The sequence below is a fragment of the Galeopterus variegatus genome, unplaced genomic scaffold (assembly GCF_000696425.1).
Source record: "Galeopterus variegatus unplaced genomic scaffold, G_variegatus-3.0.2 Scaffold12027, whole genome shotgun sequence".
In the NCBI taxonomy this organism is placed as follows: Eukaryota; Metazoa; Chordata; class Mammalia; order Dermoptera; family Cynocephalidae; genus Galeopterus; species Galeopterus variegatus.
In genome coordinates this window covers 13058-30535 of record NW_007738138.1, presented here as the reverse complement: position 1 = coordinate 30535, position 17478 = coordinate 13058, and the positions used below count along the sequence as shown (strand labels likewise).

General features: G+C 54.3%; 2 protein-coding genes across 2 annotated transcripts in view; one reads left to right on the top strand and one right to left on the bottom strand.

Annotated features, from left to right (window-relative positions):
* Positions 1 to 2809: 2809 nt before the first annotated feature.
* On the top strand, positions 2810 to 6465 carry VPS37B (vacuolar protein sorting 37 homolog B (S. cerevisiae); the record flags this gene model as incomplete). The annotated part of the gene is made up of 3 exons (XM_008594974.1): positions 2810 to 2981; positions 4588 to 4670; positions 5668 to 6465. Coding segments are annotated over 3 exons (747 nt in total), but the record flags the coding sequence as incomplete, so codon positions are not given.
* Positions 6466 to 10492: 4027 nt separating this feature from the next.
* The window catches only part of LOC103610910 (huntingtin-interacting protein 1-related protein), a 13127-nt gene continuing 6141 nt past the window's right edge, over positions 10493 to 17478 (bottom strand). The window contains exons 10-27 of the mRNA XM_008594972.1: positions 17442 to 17474; positions 17249 to 17365; positions 17075 to 17176; positions 16606 to 16800; positions 15424 to 15571; positions 15200 to 15286; positions 14722 to 14829; positions 14418 to 14554; positions 14068 to 14178; positions 13799 to 13857; positions 13558 to 13588; positions 13413 to 13475; positions 12971 to 13071; positions 12691 to 12796; positions 12475 to 12598; positions 12323 to 12384; positions 11998 to 12213; positions 10493 to 11777 (exon numbers count right to left, since the gene is read on the bottom strand). Coding sequence (XP_008593194.1) covers positions 11730 to 11777; positions 11998 to 12213; positions 12323 to 12384; positions 12475 to 12598; positions 12691 to 12796; positions 12971 to 13071; positions 13413 to 13475; positions 13558 to 13588; positions 13799 to 13857; positions 14068 to 14178; positions 14418 to 14554; positions 14722 to 14829; positions 15200 to 15286; positions 15424 to 15571; positions 16606 to 16800; positions 17075 to 17176; positions 17249 to 17365; positions 17442 to 17474 — 1848 coding nt within the window. The 3' untranslated portion in view covers positions 10493 to 11729. The remainder of the gene's footprint in view (positions 11778 to 11997; positions 12214 to 12322; positions 12385 to 12474; positions 12599 to 12690; positions 12797 to 12970; positions 13072 to 13412; positions 13476 to 13557; positions 13589 to 13798; positions 13858 to 14067; positions 14179 to 14417; positions 14555 to 14721; positions 14830 to 15199; positions 15287 to 15423; positions 15572 to 16605; positions 16801 to 17074; positions 17177 to 17248; positions 17366 to 17441; positions 17475 to 17478) is intronic.

The following is a 17478-nucleotide window of genomic DNA, read 5'->3' as shown; positions in this document are numbered from 1 at the left end:
GGGGCGGGGGCGGGGCGGTGGACAGTGAGCAAAAAAACAAATTTAACACTCACTGATGGCAGTTAGTGCCAGGAAGGAAATAGGTGCTGTGATAGAGGGCGGCTGCCAGTTTAGAGAGGATGGTCAGGAAGACCTTTGTGAGGAAGAGCCAAAGGGAAGACCAGAAACCAAGCACCTAAGGCCTTAGTACTCCGAACTGACTGGGAAGGGGCGAGTGGGGACCAGGTCATGCAGGGACTCACAGATCGGGCTCTGGTGAGTTTGGTTCCATTTACACTGACTCAGTTGGAGAACAGAAGCACTCCCATTCCTCTGAATTCTCCACGCCTCACTGAGAGCCTGGCAGATGATAGTTGCTCAATAAGTGTTCACTGAACGCAGGGTTGGTTGAAGTCAGGATGACAGCGTGCACAGAGCAGTGGGTGTGGGAGCAGGAGCCCTCATCCCGGTCCTTCCTTCTCATCCATGGCATGAGACCCACAGGAGGGACAGATCTCAGCAGCGGTCTGTTTGTAATTAAACTTTATTTTGAGTTAATTGTAGATTCACATGTAGTGGAAAGAAAGAAGTAACACAGAGAGATCCTGTGTCCCCTTCACCCAACAAGATTCTAGTACACTTTCACAAACCAGGATACTGACACTGCACCATCAGGGTACAGAACATCAGAACATTTCCATCACGGTGAGGGTCCCTTATGTTGTCCTTCTGTTATCACGCCCACTCACTCCCTCCCCCACAGCCCGCTCCCACTAATCTGTTCTCCATTTTTGTAATTTTGTTATGTCAAGAATGTTGTATACATGGAATCATGGAGTATACGGCCCTTTGGATTTGGCTTTTTTCACTCTGTAATTTCCTGGAGATTTATCCACATTGTTGCACATATCAATAGTTCTTTTTTGTTGCTGAGTAGTATTTCATGGTATGGGTGTACCACAGTTTAACCATTCACCCATTGAAAGACACATGGGTTGCTTCAAGATTTTGGCTATTACAAATAAAGCTGCTCTGAACATTCATGTGCAGGTTTTTGTGTGAATATGTTTCATTTCTCTGGATAAATTGCCCAGGAGTACAATTTCTGGGTCATATCATGTGGTAGCTACCTGTTCAGTTTTTACGAGAAAGTGCCAAACTGTTTCCCAGAGTGGCTGTACAATAGCTTATTTTTGTTTGTTCTTTTAAGTAGCTGAACAATTGAAGGGAGGACTCTTCTGCAGGAAGGACCTTGGTATATAAAGCCCATGTAGAGCATGCTGCTCTGGTACAAGCTGGGGCTGGGGCTCTACCTGCTTACCAAGAGCCCAGGTTAAGCTAGGTCTTTCCAGCCCCTAGATTCTCCTTGCTTGCTAAAAGCAGCAGAAGAGACGAGAGCATTTCTACTACAGTAATTTTGGGGACAGTCCCAGCTTTTATCATATAGTGTTGAACTAGAGGCTTAATTTTCCATCGTAATTTCAATCCTTTCATTTTAAGCTGAGCTTAATCTTAGAGCCCTTGGACCCAGCCCTTGTGTGTCTGAGAGATACAGACTATGTGTCTGCTAAATAGAGCCCTTCTGCTTGGTGGTTAGGGATCTGCTAATTGAGGCATTGATTCAAGGGCTTTTTTCTTTGTTCTCTTCACCAAAGTTTCCACTGTGTGGGGGGTGAGGAGTGGGCGGGTGGGAGGGGGGTGGAGTTGCAGGCACGTGCGTACTGAGAAGTATGATACAAGAGCAATAAGTGGGTCTGACAATAAATGGATATGACTGGCAGCACAACTAGGAATCTATACCTGAATTATACAGAGGAAGGAAGTAGCAGCGAAAATATACTGGGTGGGGTGGCAGAAAATATTAAGGGGAAAATGAGGTGAATGGGGTGGGGTCAAAGAAGAGCTACTTAAAGAGAAGCATGGGCACATGCTGGGTAAGGAATTTTGTGCTGTTGAAACTTAAAATTCAGAAAGTGAGGTGGCTGTGGTAAAGGAAACAGGTGACGAGTGAATGAGAAGGGAGCTAGGTTAGGGTGTGTTTGTGTTTTGTGGTTTTTTCTTTTAACATACTTAGGCTAAGTTTCATTGGAAGCATCCTTACCTTTTTCTCAGAAATTCCATTCCCCCTTCTTACCCTAATTAAGAACTGGGCAGCTGGGCTTCTCTATCTACCAAAAAACCTGTCATTGCTTGAAAGGTCAAAACGAAATCCCCCAACTTTGGGTTAGCTTTGCTAATGGACCAATGGCCAGGAGTTGGGGGAACCCAGAAGAGCTGGCAGTGGCTATGGGAGAGGTGGAAGAACTAAGGTCACTTTAAGCAGTTCATTCCCATGTCTCTCAGGTTTGCTTGTTTGATCTCTAAGCCTGATTATGAAGCCTGAATTGACATCATGCCAACTGGTCCCCCTCTGATAAAGGTCATTCTTTAACTTCCTTGGGAACAGCAGAAACTTGTTCTGAAAAAATCTAGCCCAAATTTTTACAGCTGTTTACTTTTGCAAGCTCAATGGTAGTAGCAAGGAATTCAAGTCACAGCGTAGCCACTGAAGTGAAAGTTTTGCACGGAGTCACAGGACAAAGCCCGTCCTGGAAACGTGTTGGAAAGGAAGTCAGCGTCATTCTTCACCATCGGGGTAGAGCTTCCAAATGAGAAATCAGAGGGGCTGGAGTCTGGGCCAGAGTGGCTGTGCAGCATGTGGTGCCAGCCTGGAGACCAGTGAGAAGGAAGCAGATGTGGCGGGCCTCTGGGGGTGGGCATGGGTACCTCCAGGGACTTGCCAGTGACCTAACACACTTTTGGTTCTCATCATCTTGTGTGTTCCTTGTAGACACAGAACGTTCAGCTTAACAAAGAAATGACGCTCGCCAGCAACCGGAGCCTGGCAGAAGGAAACCTTTTGTACCAACCCCAACTGGACACCCTGAAAGCACGTTTGACCCAAAAATACCAGGAACTCCAGGTTCTCTTTGAAGCCTATCAGATAAAGAAGACGAAATTAGGTAACTTTTATAGGGTGATCTTTCGAGAATAAAGAGTTGAAGGAAGGACATGTTTCCAAGCTTTTGCCCTACCAGGAAAGGATTGTTATGGGGATATTTCAGATTAAGACAATGACTCTACTGCAACGAAGAAATAATTGATACATAGAATTGTGTCACCAGCTTAGAAAAGAGACTGAACCACTTTCTAAAGTCAAAACTCCACCATTTCCAAACAGCATAGAAAAAAGGCAGTTTTCTGAATTATGATATTCAACACGTTTTATCCAGTTTTTGCCCTAAAAGTTAATGGTGAATTGACTGGAACATTTTATTTTAATGTCACTCTTTAATTTGTAGCCATTATGAACAGACATAGAAATTGAATGTTGTTGAGAATTCTGAGTTCTTTTGGTACCTTTCAAAGGTGTATTTAAATTCAGAGAAACTGGGTTAAAAATCATCCCCTTCAGTGATGTTTATGGCGATAACCGATGCTGTTTGCTACAAGCCCCCCCACTGTTTCTATAACTTCAGTAAAAATTTACTATAACACACACAAGCTGAACAAAGAAAAGTGGAATGATTGGCAGTATTGCTGCTGAGGATGTGCGCCTCATCCATTGCTGGTAGGAGCATAAATTGGCAAAACCACCTTGGAAAAGTTGTTTGGCAATTCTGCCATTCAGAACATGCTTCTTTCCAGTGGCAGTTCCACTTCTGGACATTTATGTCTATCAGAAGATAGGCACAAGAATGTTCACTGTGGCTTTATTTGTAATAGCTAACCTTGGAAACAATCTAAATATCCATCTACAGAATGATGAGTAAATAAATTGTGATATTTACCCAATGGAATACTACACAGCATTGAAGAGAAATGAATTACCAATACATGCCAGAACATGATCTCAGAGACATGTTGTTGAGTGAAAGAAGCCAGCACAGAGTACGTACTGTCTGTCTTCACTAAAGAAGTTTAAAACCAGGCAGAACTCATCTGTGGTGGTAGAGATCGGCATAGGGATTATTTTGGGGGAATTGCTGCTGGGAGTGGGCATGAGGGAACCCTTTGGAAATGTTCTATATCTTGACCTGGGTGGTGGACAAAACCAGGCAGAACTCATCTGTGGTGGTAGAGATCGGCATAGGGATTATTTTGGGGGAATTGCTGGGAGTGGGCATGAGGGAACCCTTTGGAAATGTTCTATATCTTGACCTGGGTGGTGGAAGTTGGGGTTTATATATATGTAAAAATTTGAGTCGTGCACTTAAGATGTGTATACTTGATGTAAGTTATCACTCAGAAATATAAAGCAAATATAAAACGTTATGATTACAGTGTTACATTGTATATTTGAAAGCAGACCGCTCTCTGGGGCAGACGATGACACTGGGTGCTCTGGCATGTGATGCTGGTCCCGAGTCCGCCCCGGGCACTTGCCGTGTGCAGTTGTTCCTCATGGATTTTAAGGCCTTTACTTTCAGCTTCCTGAAAGTCAGCCCTCAGTAGTTGTGACTCTCCTGTTGCCTTTCCAGTTGAAATGCCTCTTTGACTGGGTGGGCAGGCCTTTGGAAGGGCTGTGCCTAGTGCCCTTCACTGCTTCATGTCTCCTGCTTCTTCCAGATAAACAGTCTAACAGTGCTTCCTTGGAGACCCTGTTAGCACTTCTTCAAGCAGAAGGGGCCAAGATTGAGGAAGACACAGAGGTAAAGCCAGCCAGCCTTGGCAGAACGTCCTAAGGCACAGTTTCTTGGGTCTAGGGTTACTCTGGGCACTTCCTCCAGGGACAGTGAGTGCCACACCTCCACACCCAGGAGATGGCGTCTCCCAGGTGTGCAGGCTGCATGTGAGCTGGGCGGCCTGGCTTATGGCCTGGGGAAAGTGCCAGGCAGGTCCAGGGAGCAGCAGGGTGGTCAAGTGCAGGCCCAAGTGAGCACCAAATCATTGCTGACCCCATAGGTGCCACAGCTGAGCTGCCGTCAGCTGTGGGCTGTGAGTCAGCTCGTGGCTACGGAGCCTTTCAGACACAGCCAGCTGAATACTTGAGGCTTGAGCCTCATCGGGCAATAAGGAAATGAGTCAGGGGTGAACATTGCATGGTTGGAGCAAGTCACAAGTCACGGTTCGTGGTGTGTTGCCAAGATCAGGCCACAGTGGTCTGATTAGCCATTAGGCTTTGGTGGGGTCCTGTTGGGCATGAGCAAGTTTGTACCCTGTTGACCCCATCCAGAGAGCATCTGTCAGTCGGCTTGTGGCCAGGGTAAAGCAAGGAGGCGTTGGACTCCAGCTGGCTTAATGAGAGAGGCCTGGATCTGGGTCAGTGGTCATCTCTATAGGCAAGGAAACCCAGTAGCTTGGGGCTACCAAGGCACCCCTTCATCTTAAGGCTGACTCTCTTGAGGCTTGCTGCCTGTCTACACTGTGGTTAGAGAAGATGGGGTGTGCAGCAGGACTGCCTACCTCTCCTTCTGGTGGCTCTGCCTGGCGGCAGCTCCTGCCAAGGTCAGCCCAAGCCCACACACACCTCCAGGGTCTGCAGCACTGAGTGGGGGCAGAAACATAGGCACCTCAGGGTAATTACCAGGAGAAGGGGGCGAGTGCTGGAAGGAAGCTAGAGTGTTGTCCCTCCTTGTGCCATGAAAAGAGCTTTGTTCTCTCACTGCTGGCCTGTCCCTATAACTAGGTTTCTCCTGCCTCTTTCAGAACATGGCAGAGAAGTTTCTGGATGGAGAACTGCCTCTGGACTCCTTCATTGATGTCTATCAGAGCAAACGGAAACTGGCCCACATGCGAAGAGTGAAAATCGAGAAGCTCCAGGAGGTGGTGCTGAAGGGGCAGAGACTCTTGCAGGCCCCAGCCCCGCTGCCGCCTAGGGTGCCTGAGCCACTGCCTGCTGCGCCCCTACCCTACCCCACCACAGAGGCCAGTGGGCCCCCCTCTGTCGTGCCTCGGCGCATCCCCCCACCACCACCCCCAGTGCCTGCAGGACGCTTAGCCACCCCTTTTACTGCTGCCATGGGCTCAGGACAGGCCATTCCCTACCCAGGATTGCAGTGCCCGCCCCTGCCCCCCCGCATGGGCCTCCCCACTCAGCAAGGATTCTCTGCGCAGTTTGTGTCGCCGTACCCACCAGCTCTGCCCCAGAGACCCCCACCCCGGCTGCCTCCGCACCAGCCAGGCTTCATCCTCCAGTGAGCACCAGCGCCCACTGTTCTGGGAGACTCGCTCTGTTGGATGTGCCAGCTCCTGCACGCAGGAGGCTGCTGTGCCGGGGCTCTGGCGCCCTGGCCAGCATGTCCATGTGGTTTAGAACTGTAGGTCAGTGGTGAGTAGACATAGAAACTCAGATTTCATGCACCGAGGCGGTGTGTGTGCACCAGGTCTCAGCCTGGCCTCCCATGCATCACGCCAGTTGCATTCTTGATATGATTTCTAAGTATCGTAGTGTTGACAAACTTTTGTGTTTCAGAAGATAAAAGGCCTCTCCCCTGTTCCTGTTTAGAATCGTGGTCCTCCCATTGCAGCTTTATTTAATAAGCATGGTTAGTTACATCTGTTTCATTTTCAAGACAGTTCTTGGCCATCGGCCACTACTGCCCTGGTGAGGGATGGTTGGTGTCCACCACCTGAAGGGTGTGCCATGGCAGGGCTGTGTCGCGGCTGTGTTGCTCACTGAATCTGGGGCAGGTTGTCACAGTCTCCCCTCCCCCAACCTGGCTGCTTCACATGCCTCAGAGTCACAAGGAAAGTTTGCACTTGGCCCCCTGCCACGTCCGCGGCTGTGTTGCTCACTGAATCTGGGGCAGGTTGTCACAGTCTCCCCTCCCCCAGCCTGGCTGCTTCACATGCCTCAGAGTCACAAGGAAAGTTTGCACTTGGCCCCCTGCCACGTCGAGGCCAGGAGAGTTGCAGTGCGGGCATGAGGAGACCAGTGTGAGCTGGTCCTGCCACACAGCCTGTGTCCCCAGCTCCTGCTCTCCCTCCTTCGAGCTGGCCCTGAGGGTTTCTATGAAGAAATACTCCTCCAATATTTTTACTACATGTGGAATTTTCCTGTTTTATATTGGGAAAGAAAACATTTTTGACACTCAAGATCATTCAGGGAAACTTTATAAAGTGCAAATATTGTTCTGGGCAGATTGAAATGCAGCTAAAGTGAATGCAGTTTCCTTTCGTGCAAGCAGTGCATGATCACACCTGCAGGCAGCCGTGCTGTGCCTTAGCTTCACCTGGTGCCAGGACTCTGATGCCCGCGAGGGGCCAGCCAGGGCTCTCCTGTGGGGTTCTGGGCTGGGCAGGGCTCCCGGCTGCCCAGCATTCCTGGAAGGGCTTGTCCGAGTTCATTGCTTTGTTAATAGATGGAAGAGAAGTCCGGCCACCTTGAACCAGGATACTCTTAGCCAATATTTTCTGCCTCCTACTGGCTGGTGGATGGGCCCTAGGGTGGGTGGGCCCAGGGTTGGACAGGGTTTGAAGAAAGCCACCCCACAGGTGGGGGCAGGGGGCACCGCCTCTTCCTTCCTCTCTGGAATCTCATCTGTGTGCCACGTGTGCTGAATTCCTTGCCCACTGAGGGGGTGTAGCCCTACTCACCTGTTGACAGAAAAGGGCTATGTGTTCACGGGTGGAACTTCCAGCCCCACCCTCACCCTGACACCTGCGTCAGGTGGTCAGGGCCTGACCCATGACCAGCTGCCAGCTGGCTGCCGCCTAGGGTGACAAAATCAAGGCAGATCTGAGACACAGGGTCTGTCCCAGTGAGCCACCTGAGAGGCCACCAACCTTTGTCCTCAATTACTGTACACTTCTAGACTTGAACTCTACTGTGTTGTAACTGTTTTTTTTAAAGAAACAAAGCTGTCTATGCTGATCCATTGCCATGCCAATCAGGTGGGCTTGCCATGTTCTGTGAATCTCAAGTGCGCGGTGCCACCCACTCTGTATACCTCTGCTGCCAGCTGCTGTTGTGGGTGCCCACAGCCTGGCAGCGGGCCACAGCCAAACGTGAGCTTGGTGTTGATATTGTGAGGGGCCGCCAGGCAGGCCTCGCCATTGCTGTCCAGGGCCACATCTGGCGCTGTGGTTGTAAAGCTGTAGGACCCTTTTTAATAAATAGACAATTATTAATAACAGTCCTGACTTATTTACCTGAGGACGTTCATGATGTGTTTGGTTCTAGAGTGCCAGTGGTCACAGTTTCAGCAGGAAGCTGGTGCCTTGAAGTTAAAAACAAAAGCCACCTGAGACTGAAGGCTCTGCCTGTCGAGGATCCCTGGCACCAACAGCAGGGCCTTTTGTCCTCGTTTTTTTTTTTTAGTTTTAAGTCTTTTTTACTGACCGGCAACGGGATCCAACCCTCGGTGTCGCGCCCGCACCGCGCTCAGCCAGTGAGAGGGAACCGGTCTCCACATGGGATCCGAACCCTCAGCGGGAGCGCCGCTGCACTCCCAAGCGGCGCACTTCTCCAGTGCGCCACCAGGCCGGCCCTGTCCTCGTTTTTATAAATGTCTCATAAACAGCACTAACAGGCGGAAAAAAGCATGTTCCTCGTGTGTGTAAGAAAATGCATCTTCAGGATCGCAGCCACTGTGCCGGGTGGGGGTCCAGGGTGGTCTCAGGGCTTAGGCTGTCTCTGGCCTCTGTCCAGTCTCACCACTATGCTGTACAATGGACGGAACTCTAGCTAGGACGCTCTCTTGTGTTTTCAAATAGTAGACCTGACATTTTGCTTTGGGGACTTGCTGGCAGGTATCTCCAGGGGGCGCAGTGGGGTGCTGCTTCCCTCTTGAGGATGGGTGGGTGGGGGGTGCCCTGTCCGCCCTGCCTTCTGTGCAGAGTTCATGCCAGTGCCCTTATATGCCCGCCGCCATGACTGAGCTGCGTCTGGACCGCGATGCACCTGCGAGGGCCTGGAACTGGGAGTGCAGCCTTGGGCAAGCTCACACGTTGCTGTCTCTAAGCAGGATGCTGTTCCCTGCATGTCACTGTCCTATGAGGACATGAAGGAGATACTTCTGTGGTTTTGCTGTCAGGAAGAGGGGAGCTTTTCCTGAGAAATCAATTTGCCTTTTTTTTTTTGTCCTTTTGAGACTGGCCGCATCGTGCTCAGCCAGTGAGCGCACCGGTCATCCCTATATAGGATCCGAACCCGCAGCGGGAGCGCTGCTGCTCTCCCAGTGCCGCACTCTCCCAAGTGCGCCGCGGGCCCGGCCCCCCTTTTTTTTTTTTTTTAAACAAAGAATTCTTGTTTCAGTTTTTTTCCCAGTGGTTGTTAGGAAGCTTATAGCCAAATTTGTAGTCCACCCCCAGTAAGGATGCTGGAGTTCAGTGAGTTTCATGGCTCCTCATGACCTTGGTTCGAGATCCTCTCCTCCCTCTCTGTGGGCCCATTTGCTCATAAGGACCAGGGAGGGACAGTGACCTGAGAGTGAGTGGTAGGTGGGGGTACCAAGACCAGACCTTGATGCTTCTGACTTCTGGCCCAGCACACTTGAGGTGAAGTCTCCAGGTAAAAGTTTGATTATTGGGGACTTATGAATATCAGATTGTTTCTTTGAATTGGTTAAGTGTAGTCACCTCAGGCCAGTTTTCACCAGTATGTATTTGGCAGGGAATTATTTAAAGTGTTTTCTGTTACAACAGCAAAGTCAAGGGTTCAGATCTCCATGTAGGCCAGCTGCCAAAAATAAATGTTTCCTAAAGCTTTTTTGCCTTACAGACAAGAACCAGATATGGGCCGCATCTTAGTAGCCCTCACGTTATGGGGATTACAGTTTGCAAAGCACTTTCACATGCAGGATCCCACCCGCCCCTTACAACCACCCTGGTGTACAGGCCCAAGCCAGGGGGGCCCACTAATCCTTTAGGAAACTCCGGCCTGAGGAGGTGGGAGCCAGGAGGTCCAGCTGTCCAATTTGACTTTCCTCTCCCATGACCGGCACTCTTCTTTTCCATAAGTGCTGGGGTGCTGTGCTGCTGTGCAGGGAGGTAAGACAAGTCCACCTGCCCTTCCCCCTGGAATGTGCTCCTGGGGGAAGTGGGGGGGGACAGAGGCAGTGGTGCTCTAAGTTCTAATAAATATAAAGGCCATATGTGGCTTCTGTGGTCAGGTCCAGACTAGCTGGGCATTAGGGCCCCCACCAACAGCTCAGACCTGGAAATCGTCACCTGCAACCAATCAGCAGCCACCCCTCCCTTGTCCACAGATGCATGGTCCCAGAAGTGGCTTGGAAGACAGCAACTGAAGGGGGCCCCAGGGAGGTTATGGGGCATCCAGCCTGGGAACAGAGGTGGCCTTGGGGTGGCAGCCACTGACTCTCAGCCTTCTGTGTGAAAGGAGGGCTCTGAGGTACATAAATCTTTAGAGAAGCTGGGCGTTGCCCAGCGGAGCAGCAGCAGCTCTAAGCGAGGTTGTCTGCAGCCAGAGCGCTCTAGTGTTATCTGCAGAAACAGGGGTTCCCTACCCTGAAGAGGGATCATGCATCTCTGGAGAAATGAAGAGCCAGGTGCAGCCCCTCTGGGGCGTGACAACAGTCAAAGTGCGTTTTATTGCCCAGAGAATACCTCAACACAAGAAATACATAAAGCACAGGAGCTGGCTCCTGCCCATTCCCAGACCTTGGCCCCTATCTGTAGCCTTCCCAGGGCAAAGGGCTAAGGAGGGGGCTGGGAGGCATATAGGGCTGAAGCAGGAGGAACAGGGGATGGAGCTGGGGGGTACGGCCCGTGCTCCTCCAGCCCAGCTGCTGGATCCACCCTCCCAGTCTGGTCCCACCTCTCGGGCCACTCAGGCTCAAAGACAAAATTCATTCAGATCTGACCAGCAGGCCACCCCTCCCTGAGGGCCTGAGGGGGCTTCCTGATCCCCCAGAAGGCAGACAGGCAGCTCCTGGTTTCTGGGCTTATTTCTGGCCAAACTGGAGGGCCTAGTTCAGGAAGGCTGGAACCCACCCTTAAAGGTAAATGATGGGAAAGTGGCCAGAATGGGCCTCCAGGGCAGGGGCAGCAAGATCCAGGGAATGGAAAACAGGAAATGGGCGGGTGGCTGCAGATTCCAGCTGGCAATGGGAACTCCAGGAGCAAGGGCGGCACCTGGGTTGGGTTCCGTCGGTGCGGCAGCAGCCTCTGCTCACTTCTTTGTCTTGATCCCCAGACAGTGGTCACCTCCAGCATCTGACCTCCTCTTGGAGCTCCCAGCACGGAAGCCCTAGCACCAGGCCCAAGAAGAAAGGGACAATACTCCCCACCCTGCCCTAGAGCGGCAGGCCACATAGCCTGTGATGGGCATGCACTTGGCCTCATGGGATCAGTGCCCCAAGAAAGCCACCCTTGTCCCCACAGCCCGCATGGACCATGTTTTTATTCGTCTACAACAGCAGGCTGAGTCCAGAAAGCAGAAGAGGCCCCTCAAATGGCCCTGTTTCCCAGTGTGCTGACCATAAACTTAGGAGGAAAAGCTCTTAACTTGGAACATTGAAACTGTTCCATGTATTTCCTGAAGAGAGTGGCTCAGGCCTGTTGGGTTCTGGCTGCTCTCGGAAGTTACTATTGCAGATAAATAGACTCAACGTCCAGAAGAACCATCCCGTATGGCCCAGGCCCCATCAGGATCGGCCAGGAGCCTTAGGGACACTGATCCAGGCAGTGGGGCAGGGGACTTGGGCACCGGGTGCAGGGCTGGGCCCTTGGAGGCCCCTAGGCCCTGTCAGGGCAGCCACATGAGGCCTAGGCCCGCCCATCAGCTGCCCTGCTGGACCCTCCGGGGCCTAGTAGTTCACAAGTTGAGCCGGGTAGATGCCATCCTTTTTGTCAAGCTGCAGGGATTGAAGGTGAGGTGCTCAGTGGATGTGGACAGGAGCATATGGCACAGCCCAGGTGCCTCCCTCCCTTAAGTGCCGGCAGCGTTGCTGACCCTGCTAGGCTCTCAGGGATCTCAAGCTTTCCCAGGGGTACATGCCCCCAGACCCACAAGCAGAGGCTGGGGTCTGCCGCCCCTCCCGGCCCCCTCCCCATCCCGGTGATGACGCCTGGCACCTGGTGGTCCTGCCTGGGGGCCATGCTAGGCTTCTGGGCCAGGGGTGGCTTCTTGGTGGTGCCACTTCGGGGGGCAGCACTGGGCCGGCTGGGCTTCTCCTCACCGGGCGTCGCTGCTGTCCCCGCCACCCCTGCCAACACATAGTGCTGCTTCCGCAGCTCCCCAAGCCGCATACGCTCCGCCTCCAGTGTCTTCTCCAGCTCTAGGACATGCACCTGCAAACCACAGAGCCCACTTGGCATGTCCTGTGTCTCCCCAGGTCCCTCCCCACCCTCCTGGGGCCCAGCTGAAGAAGGGACCAGCTGGGCGTCCATGGGCACCTACCTGGGTCTCCATCTCCTGTTTCTTCAGCTTGATAAGGGACAGGCCTGAGAAGTCCATAGTGTCTGTGGCCAAAGAGCAAGGGTAAGTGTCTGGGCAGCCACTCTCACCTGGCCCTGGGAAGCCGGCAGTTCCCTTGTACACCAGGCACTTGCCTCTGTCTTCGACCTGCTCTTGGCCTGACTTGGTGGAGGCCACCACATTGGCAGCCATTTCATTGACAGTGCGGGAGCATTCCTGCAGGCGACTCAGGTGGGGACTGTGCTTGTCGGCTTTCACCTAGGGGGGCAGTCAGGTGGGCCTGTGGTCTCCTAGCCCAGGGCAACTGTGGTAGACCCCAAGGCCAGGCCAGTCCAAGCAGAGAGACTTACCTTGGAGGCTGCCACCAGCTGGGCCGTGCTGGCTGCAATCTCGTGGGAGCAGACGATGAGCTCCTCATACTTGCCTGTGTGTAGCACCACCTTGTCAGCCGACTCCCTGGGGGGACAGGGCCAGTCATGGCCTGGGCTTGTGACTCCAGGGACAGCCACAGCCACCCCACAGCCCCTACTCCCAGACCCTTAGCACCATGCACCCTTCCACCCAACTGCTCCCTGTTGGCAGCAAGCAAACAGACCCCTGCCCACCTCCACCCCCACCTGGGCGACATACACCAGCTGTGTGGCTCCCCAGCCCACTGCCTTGGAGGCTGAGATGAGGCCTTCAGTCCACCTGGAGTTCTTGGCATAAAATTCCTGTTGCGTAGCTGCCCCCTAGTGGCGACAGGAAAACAGGGCAGGACGGGTTAGTCAAGGAAATCACAGATGGAAATGGATCCTCACCCAGCTTTCTCCCCTCACCCTGGCCACAGGGCACATCCCAAAGGCCGCCCTAAAGCCTCCCTGGCATGGGGGCTGGAAACCATAGGGGGATTTAGCTGTGAGCTCCTTGTGTGTGTCTGTGTGTGTGGTAGGGAGGTGTCTCATCACCCTGCACACTTCAGGAGTCTCATGCCCAAAGGGGCTGGAGGCTCTGGGGTCATGCTCTCTGCAGGGATCTGCCCCTCGCTGGCCCAGCCAGGGCGGTGCTGTTAGACCACAGCCCACCAGCTCACCCTGCCGCTCTCCACAATTTCCTTCTGCAGGCTGGTGGACGTCATCACCAGGAGCCGGATGGCCTACCAAGACCAAGTTGCATGTCATTCTTGGGGTGGCCATCCAGGTACAAAGCCCGCCCTGGGGCCGCAGCCACCCACTCACCTTCATCAGATCTGTGCAGGAGTTGAGGATCCTGGGGAGGAGCGGGAGGAGGTGGAGGAAGAGAGAAGGGAGAGGTGGTTGGCTTGCCTGGAGTGTGGCCCACATGACACCAGGCAGGGCCTGGCCATAGCAGGGGGTGGGGCTTGATGTGTGCTTTGCTGGCTCCCAGTGCCTCCTTTCTGGAGGGCTGAGCAGCTGGGAGGGCAGAGCTCTGGACCTGGGGGGCAGAAATGAGGCTCACCTCTCATTCACCTCCAGCTTCACCCCCGAGCTGGCATGGCGGGCCTGGTTCATCATATCCTGCACCCAACAACAGAGGCATGAGCCAGCTACAAGCAGGGCAGTGTAGGAGGAAGAGGTCCCCAGTGCCCACAGTCCTGGGGTCAGGGCAAGAATGCCAGGGCTTCCTCTTGCCCTCCCTGCTCTGTCCCCTGCCCAGTGCAACCCAGCTGGGGTCACCCGCCCCCAAGGTCCTGCAGGAATCCGGGGAGTCCTAGCCCCCATCCTTGCCTCAATCCTCCGCACAGCATCTTCAATGGCTGCAGACGTGGCCGCCATCTCCTTGTCCACCATGGCCCCCAGCTCCTCCTGCCGCACGTCCAGGCTTTTGGGCTTCAGCTCCTATGGGGGACAGATGTGGGATGGGGTGATTCAATCCTATGTAGTCAGGCTAGTTAGTTAGCACAGTTGATTAGAACACGTGTTATAACACCAAGGTCAAGAGTTTGGATCCCTGTACTGGCCAGCTGACAAAAAAAAAAAATCCCATCAAGTCCCTATCCTGTTCTCTCTTTAGCCTCACCTGGAGAGGGGAGTAGAAGTCAGAGGCTCAAGCCTCCTCTACATACTGGGCACCTCACCTGGGCCAGCTGTAGGATGCTCCACAGTGGGGTCCGCATCTCGCTGGGCTGTGCCTGAGGCACAGCCTGTCGGTCCTGCAGCTGCCCCACGAGCTCCAGTGCACGGGTCCCACACTCCCTGCAGGTGTCAATCAGGCCTGGGTGGGAGAGGACTGTGAGTGAAGCCACTGCCTGAGAACCCCGACAAAGACCCCGCATGAAGGCCCTGGGCCTGATGCAAGGACCTGTCTGCAGGCCCCTCTCCCAATCTACCATGGAGATGGGAGGTGAGGCGGCCAGATCCCGCTGCCCTAGACCCACTTACGGTCAGCGGGATCGGTGGGGGCCAGATGCGAGGTGGCGCCACCGTTGACAATAGTGTCAGCAGCCAGGTGGGAGAACCGGGTCAGGGCTGCCACTAGGGCGGAAGCGTCTGTGGGGGAGAACAGTGAGAACCAGAGCTCGGCCATGTCCCCGGCAGGCTGTCTGCCTCATCCTCCTAGCAAGCCCAAGACGAAGATGAGGAAGAAGGAAACCAGGACCTGTGTGACCCCAAGCCTCTTGCTCCCCCGCCCCCTGCAGACACGTGGTGATTACAGCCCCAGTGGCACAAACCTGTTTGCCTATAAGGTAGGGCAGGGCCGGGTGTCTGGGTGGGGTTGGACAGAGAGCATCTACTCAGCTTTTTGGAGAGGTACATGTCATGCAGAAAACCTCTCGGAAAGGCAGGAAGCAGCCACGGGGCTGGAATTGGACAACGCCTGGGATTCTGCCCTGCCCACCATGCTCCTGGCTGCACTCACCTGCAGGGGAGGCCAGGTACTGGGCGTGGCCCTTCTCCAGGGCATTCACGGTGTCCAAGGCAGCCTGGGCTCTGCTCACCAGGTAGTCTGCAAGCACAAGGGGACTGTGAGGCCCCAGATTCTTGCCGCCAGCTCCTCAGGGCTGGTGGACAAGGAGACGTATGTGGGTGGTTGGTGGAGGTGGCCCTCCCAGGCAGGGGAGGGAGGTGATCCCGAGCACGCACCTGGGGAGCTGGTGCAGCGCAGGTGCAGGGGGTCATCCAGCTTGCTCACGGCGTCCTGCAGGATGCCTTCAGCCTCAGCAGCGGCACCCCGCAACACCGCAAACTGCTCATCCAGCAGCCTCTGCCGCAGCCCCTGTTCCTGGGACTCCTGATGTGAGCGGGAGAGGAAGCTCAGAGACCCCTCCCCAAGGCCCGGGGACTGCCCAGCCCCAGGGTCCCAGCTGAGTCCCTGTGAAGGGGCTGCCCTTGATGGGAGGTGGGTGGAGATTTCTAAAGACAGGCCTTACTCCATCCCCCCAGGGCTCAGGCTGCTCCCTCTCAAGAGGAAGGAGAACAGTTGAGTGACAAAAAGACAACCTAATTTAAAAATGGGCAAAAGATCTGAATAGACTTTTCTCCAAAGATACACAGATGACCAATGAGCACATGCAGAAATGCTCAACGTCACTCACTATTAGGGAAATGCAATCAAAACCACAATGAGAAACCACTTCAACCCACTAGGATGGCTACAATAAAAGGCAAACAGACGAGTGTTGACAAGGATGTGGAGGAACTGGAACCCTCCTGCATTGCTGGTGGGAGCGTAAAATGGTGCAGCTGGTGCAGACAACAGTTCGGTGGTTCCTCAAAAAGTTAAACAGTGTTACCATATAACAGCAATTCCACACCTAGGCATATATCCAAGAGAGATGAAAACGTATGGCCACACAAAAAACCTGCACATGAATGTTCACAGCAGCATTATTCACAATGGCCAAAAGTGAAAACACCCCAAATGTCCAACTGATAAATGGACAAACACAATGTGGCATATCCAGGCAACGGAACATCATTCAGCCAAAAAAATGAATGCAGCACCGATACATTCTACAGCGTGGATGAATGCTGAAAACATGATGATAAGCCAAAGAAGCCAAGCACGATTCCATCACACAACGTGTCTCCAGGATAGGCAAATCCTTAGACACAGAGCGGTTGCCAGGGACTGGGGAGGGGGGCAGGTAGGAGGACCAGATTAATTGGTAATTGGGTCAGGGGCTCCGGGAGTGGTGGATGGGCTCGTGCAGTATGAGGGATGCACGACTCTGAACACGCTAAGAACACAGGTCCGCACATGCCACGAACGCAGGCTCGCACACGCTTAACGGGTGGGCTGCCCTGGCACTCGAGCGCCCGCACCTTCTCCGCCAGCTGCCCCTGCAGCTCGCCCCTCTCCTGGGCGCCGCGCCGCTGCTCCTGGCTGAGCGCTGCCTCCTTCTCGCGCAGCAGGCCCTGGGCCACCAGCAGGTCGGCCTCGCGCTGCCTCACAGCCCCACTCAGCGCCTCCTTCTCGGTGCTCAGCACATCCAGCCGCGAGCTCAGCTCCGACCCGCTCTGCGAACAGGGGCTCGTGAGCGGGGCTTCCTGGGCCCGCCGCCCTCGCCCCCCAAGTTCACAGACAACGCCCCACGGGTTATCAGCCCCCTCCCAGCCATGAGCCTGAGAACTTTCGGAGGCAAGGCTCAGGGCTGTCTCCTGTGTCTCCCCGGGGTCGGGGTTAGAGCTGCATCCCGGGCTCGCTGGGAACCCCCAAACCCAGGGGCATGTGGGTGGAGCCCAGTTCATAGAAAAGAGGATCCGGCCTGAGCCCAGGACCCCGCAACAGCACCTGCTCTGTGCGGCTCAGGGCCTCCTGCGTGCGCGCCAGCTCCCCGGCCTTGGCCTCCAGCTCCCGCTTGAGCTTCTCCAGCTGGTCGCTCTGCTCCTCCAGCTGGACGGGACAGCGTGTCATTGGGGCAGGGGGTGGGGCTGGGGAGGCGCGGGCGCTGCACGCGGGCCGTACCTTCATCTCGGACTCGCGCTTCACCTGCTCCATCTGGAAGGCCAGCTGCTCCTTCACTCGCGCCACTTCCTCCTGGCTCTGCTGCGTCACCGTCAGCTGCTTGGCCGTGTCTGCGTTCTGCAGGGGCAGGGGGACAGGCTCACGCTCTGCGGCTGGGCCACGCCAGCGCGGGGCCGGGGCGGGGGCAGCCCACCTTCCTGAGCAGCTCGGCGTGCGCGTTGACGAGCTCG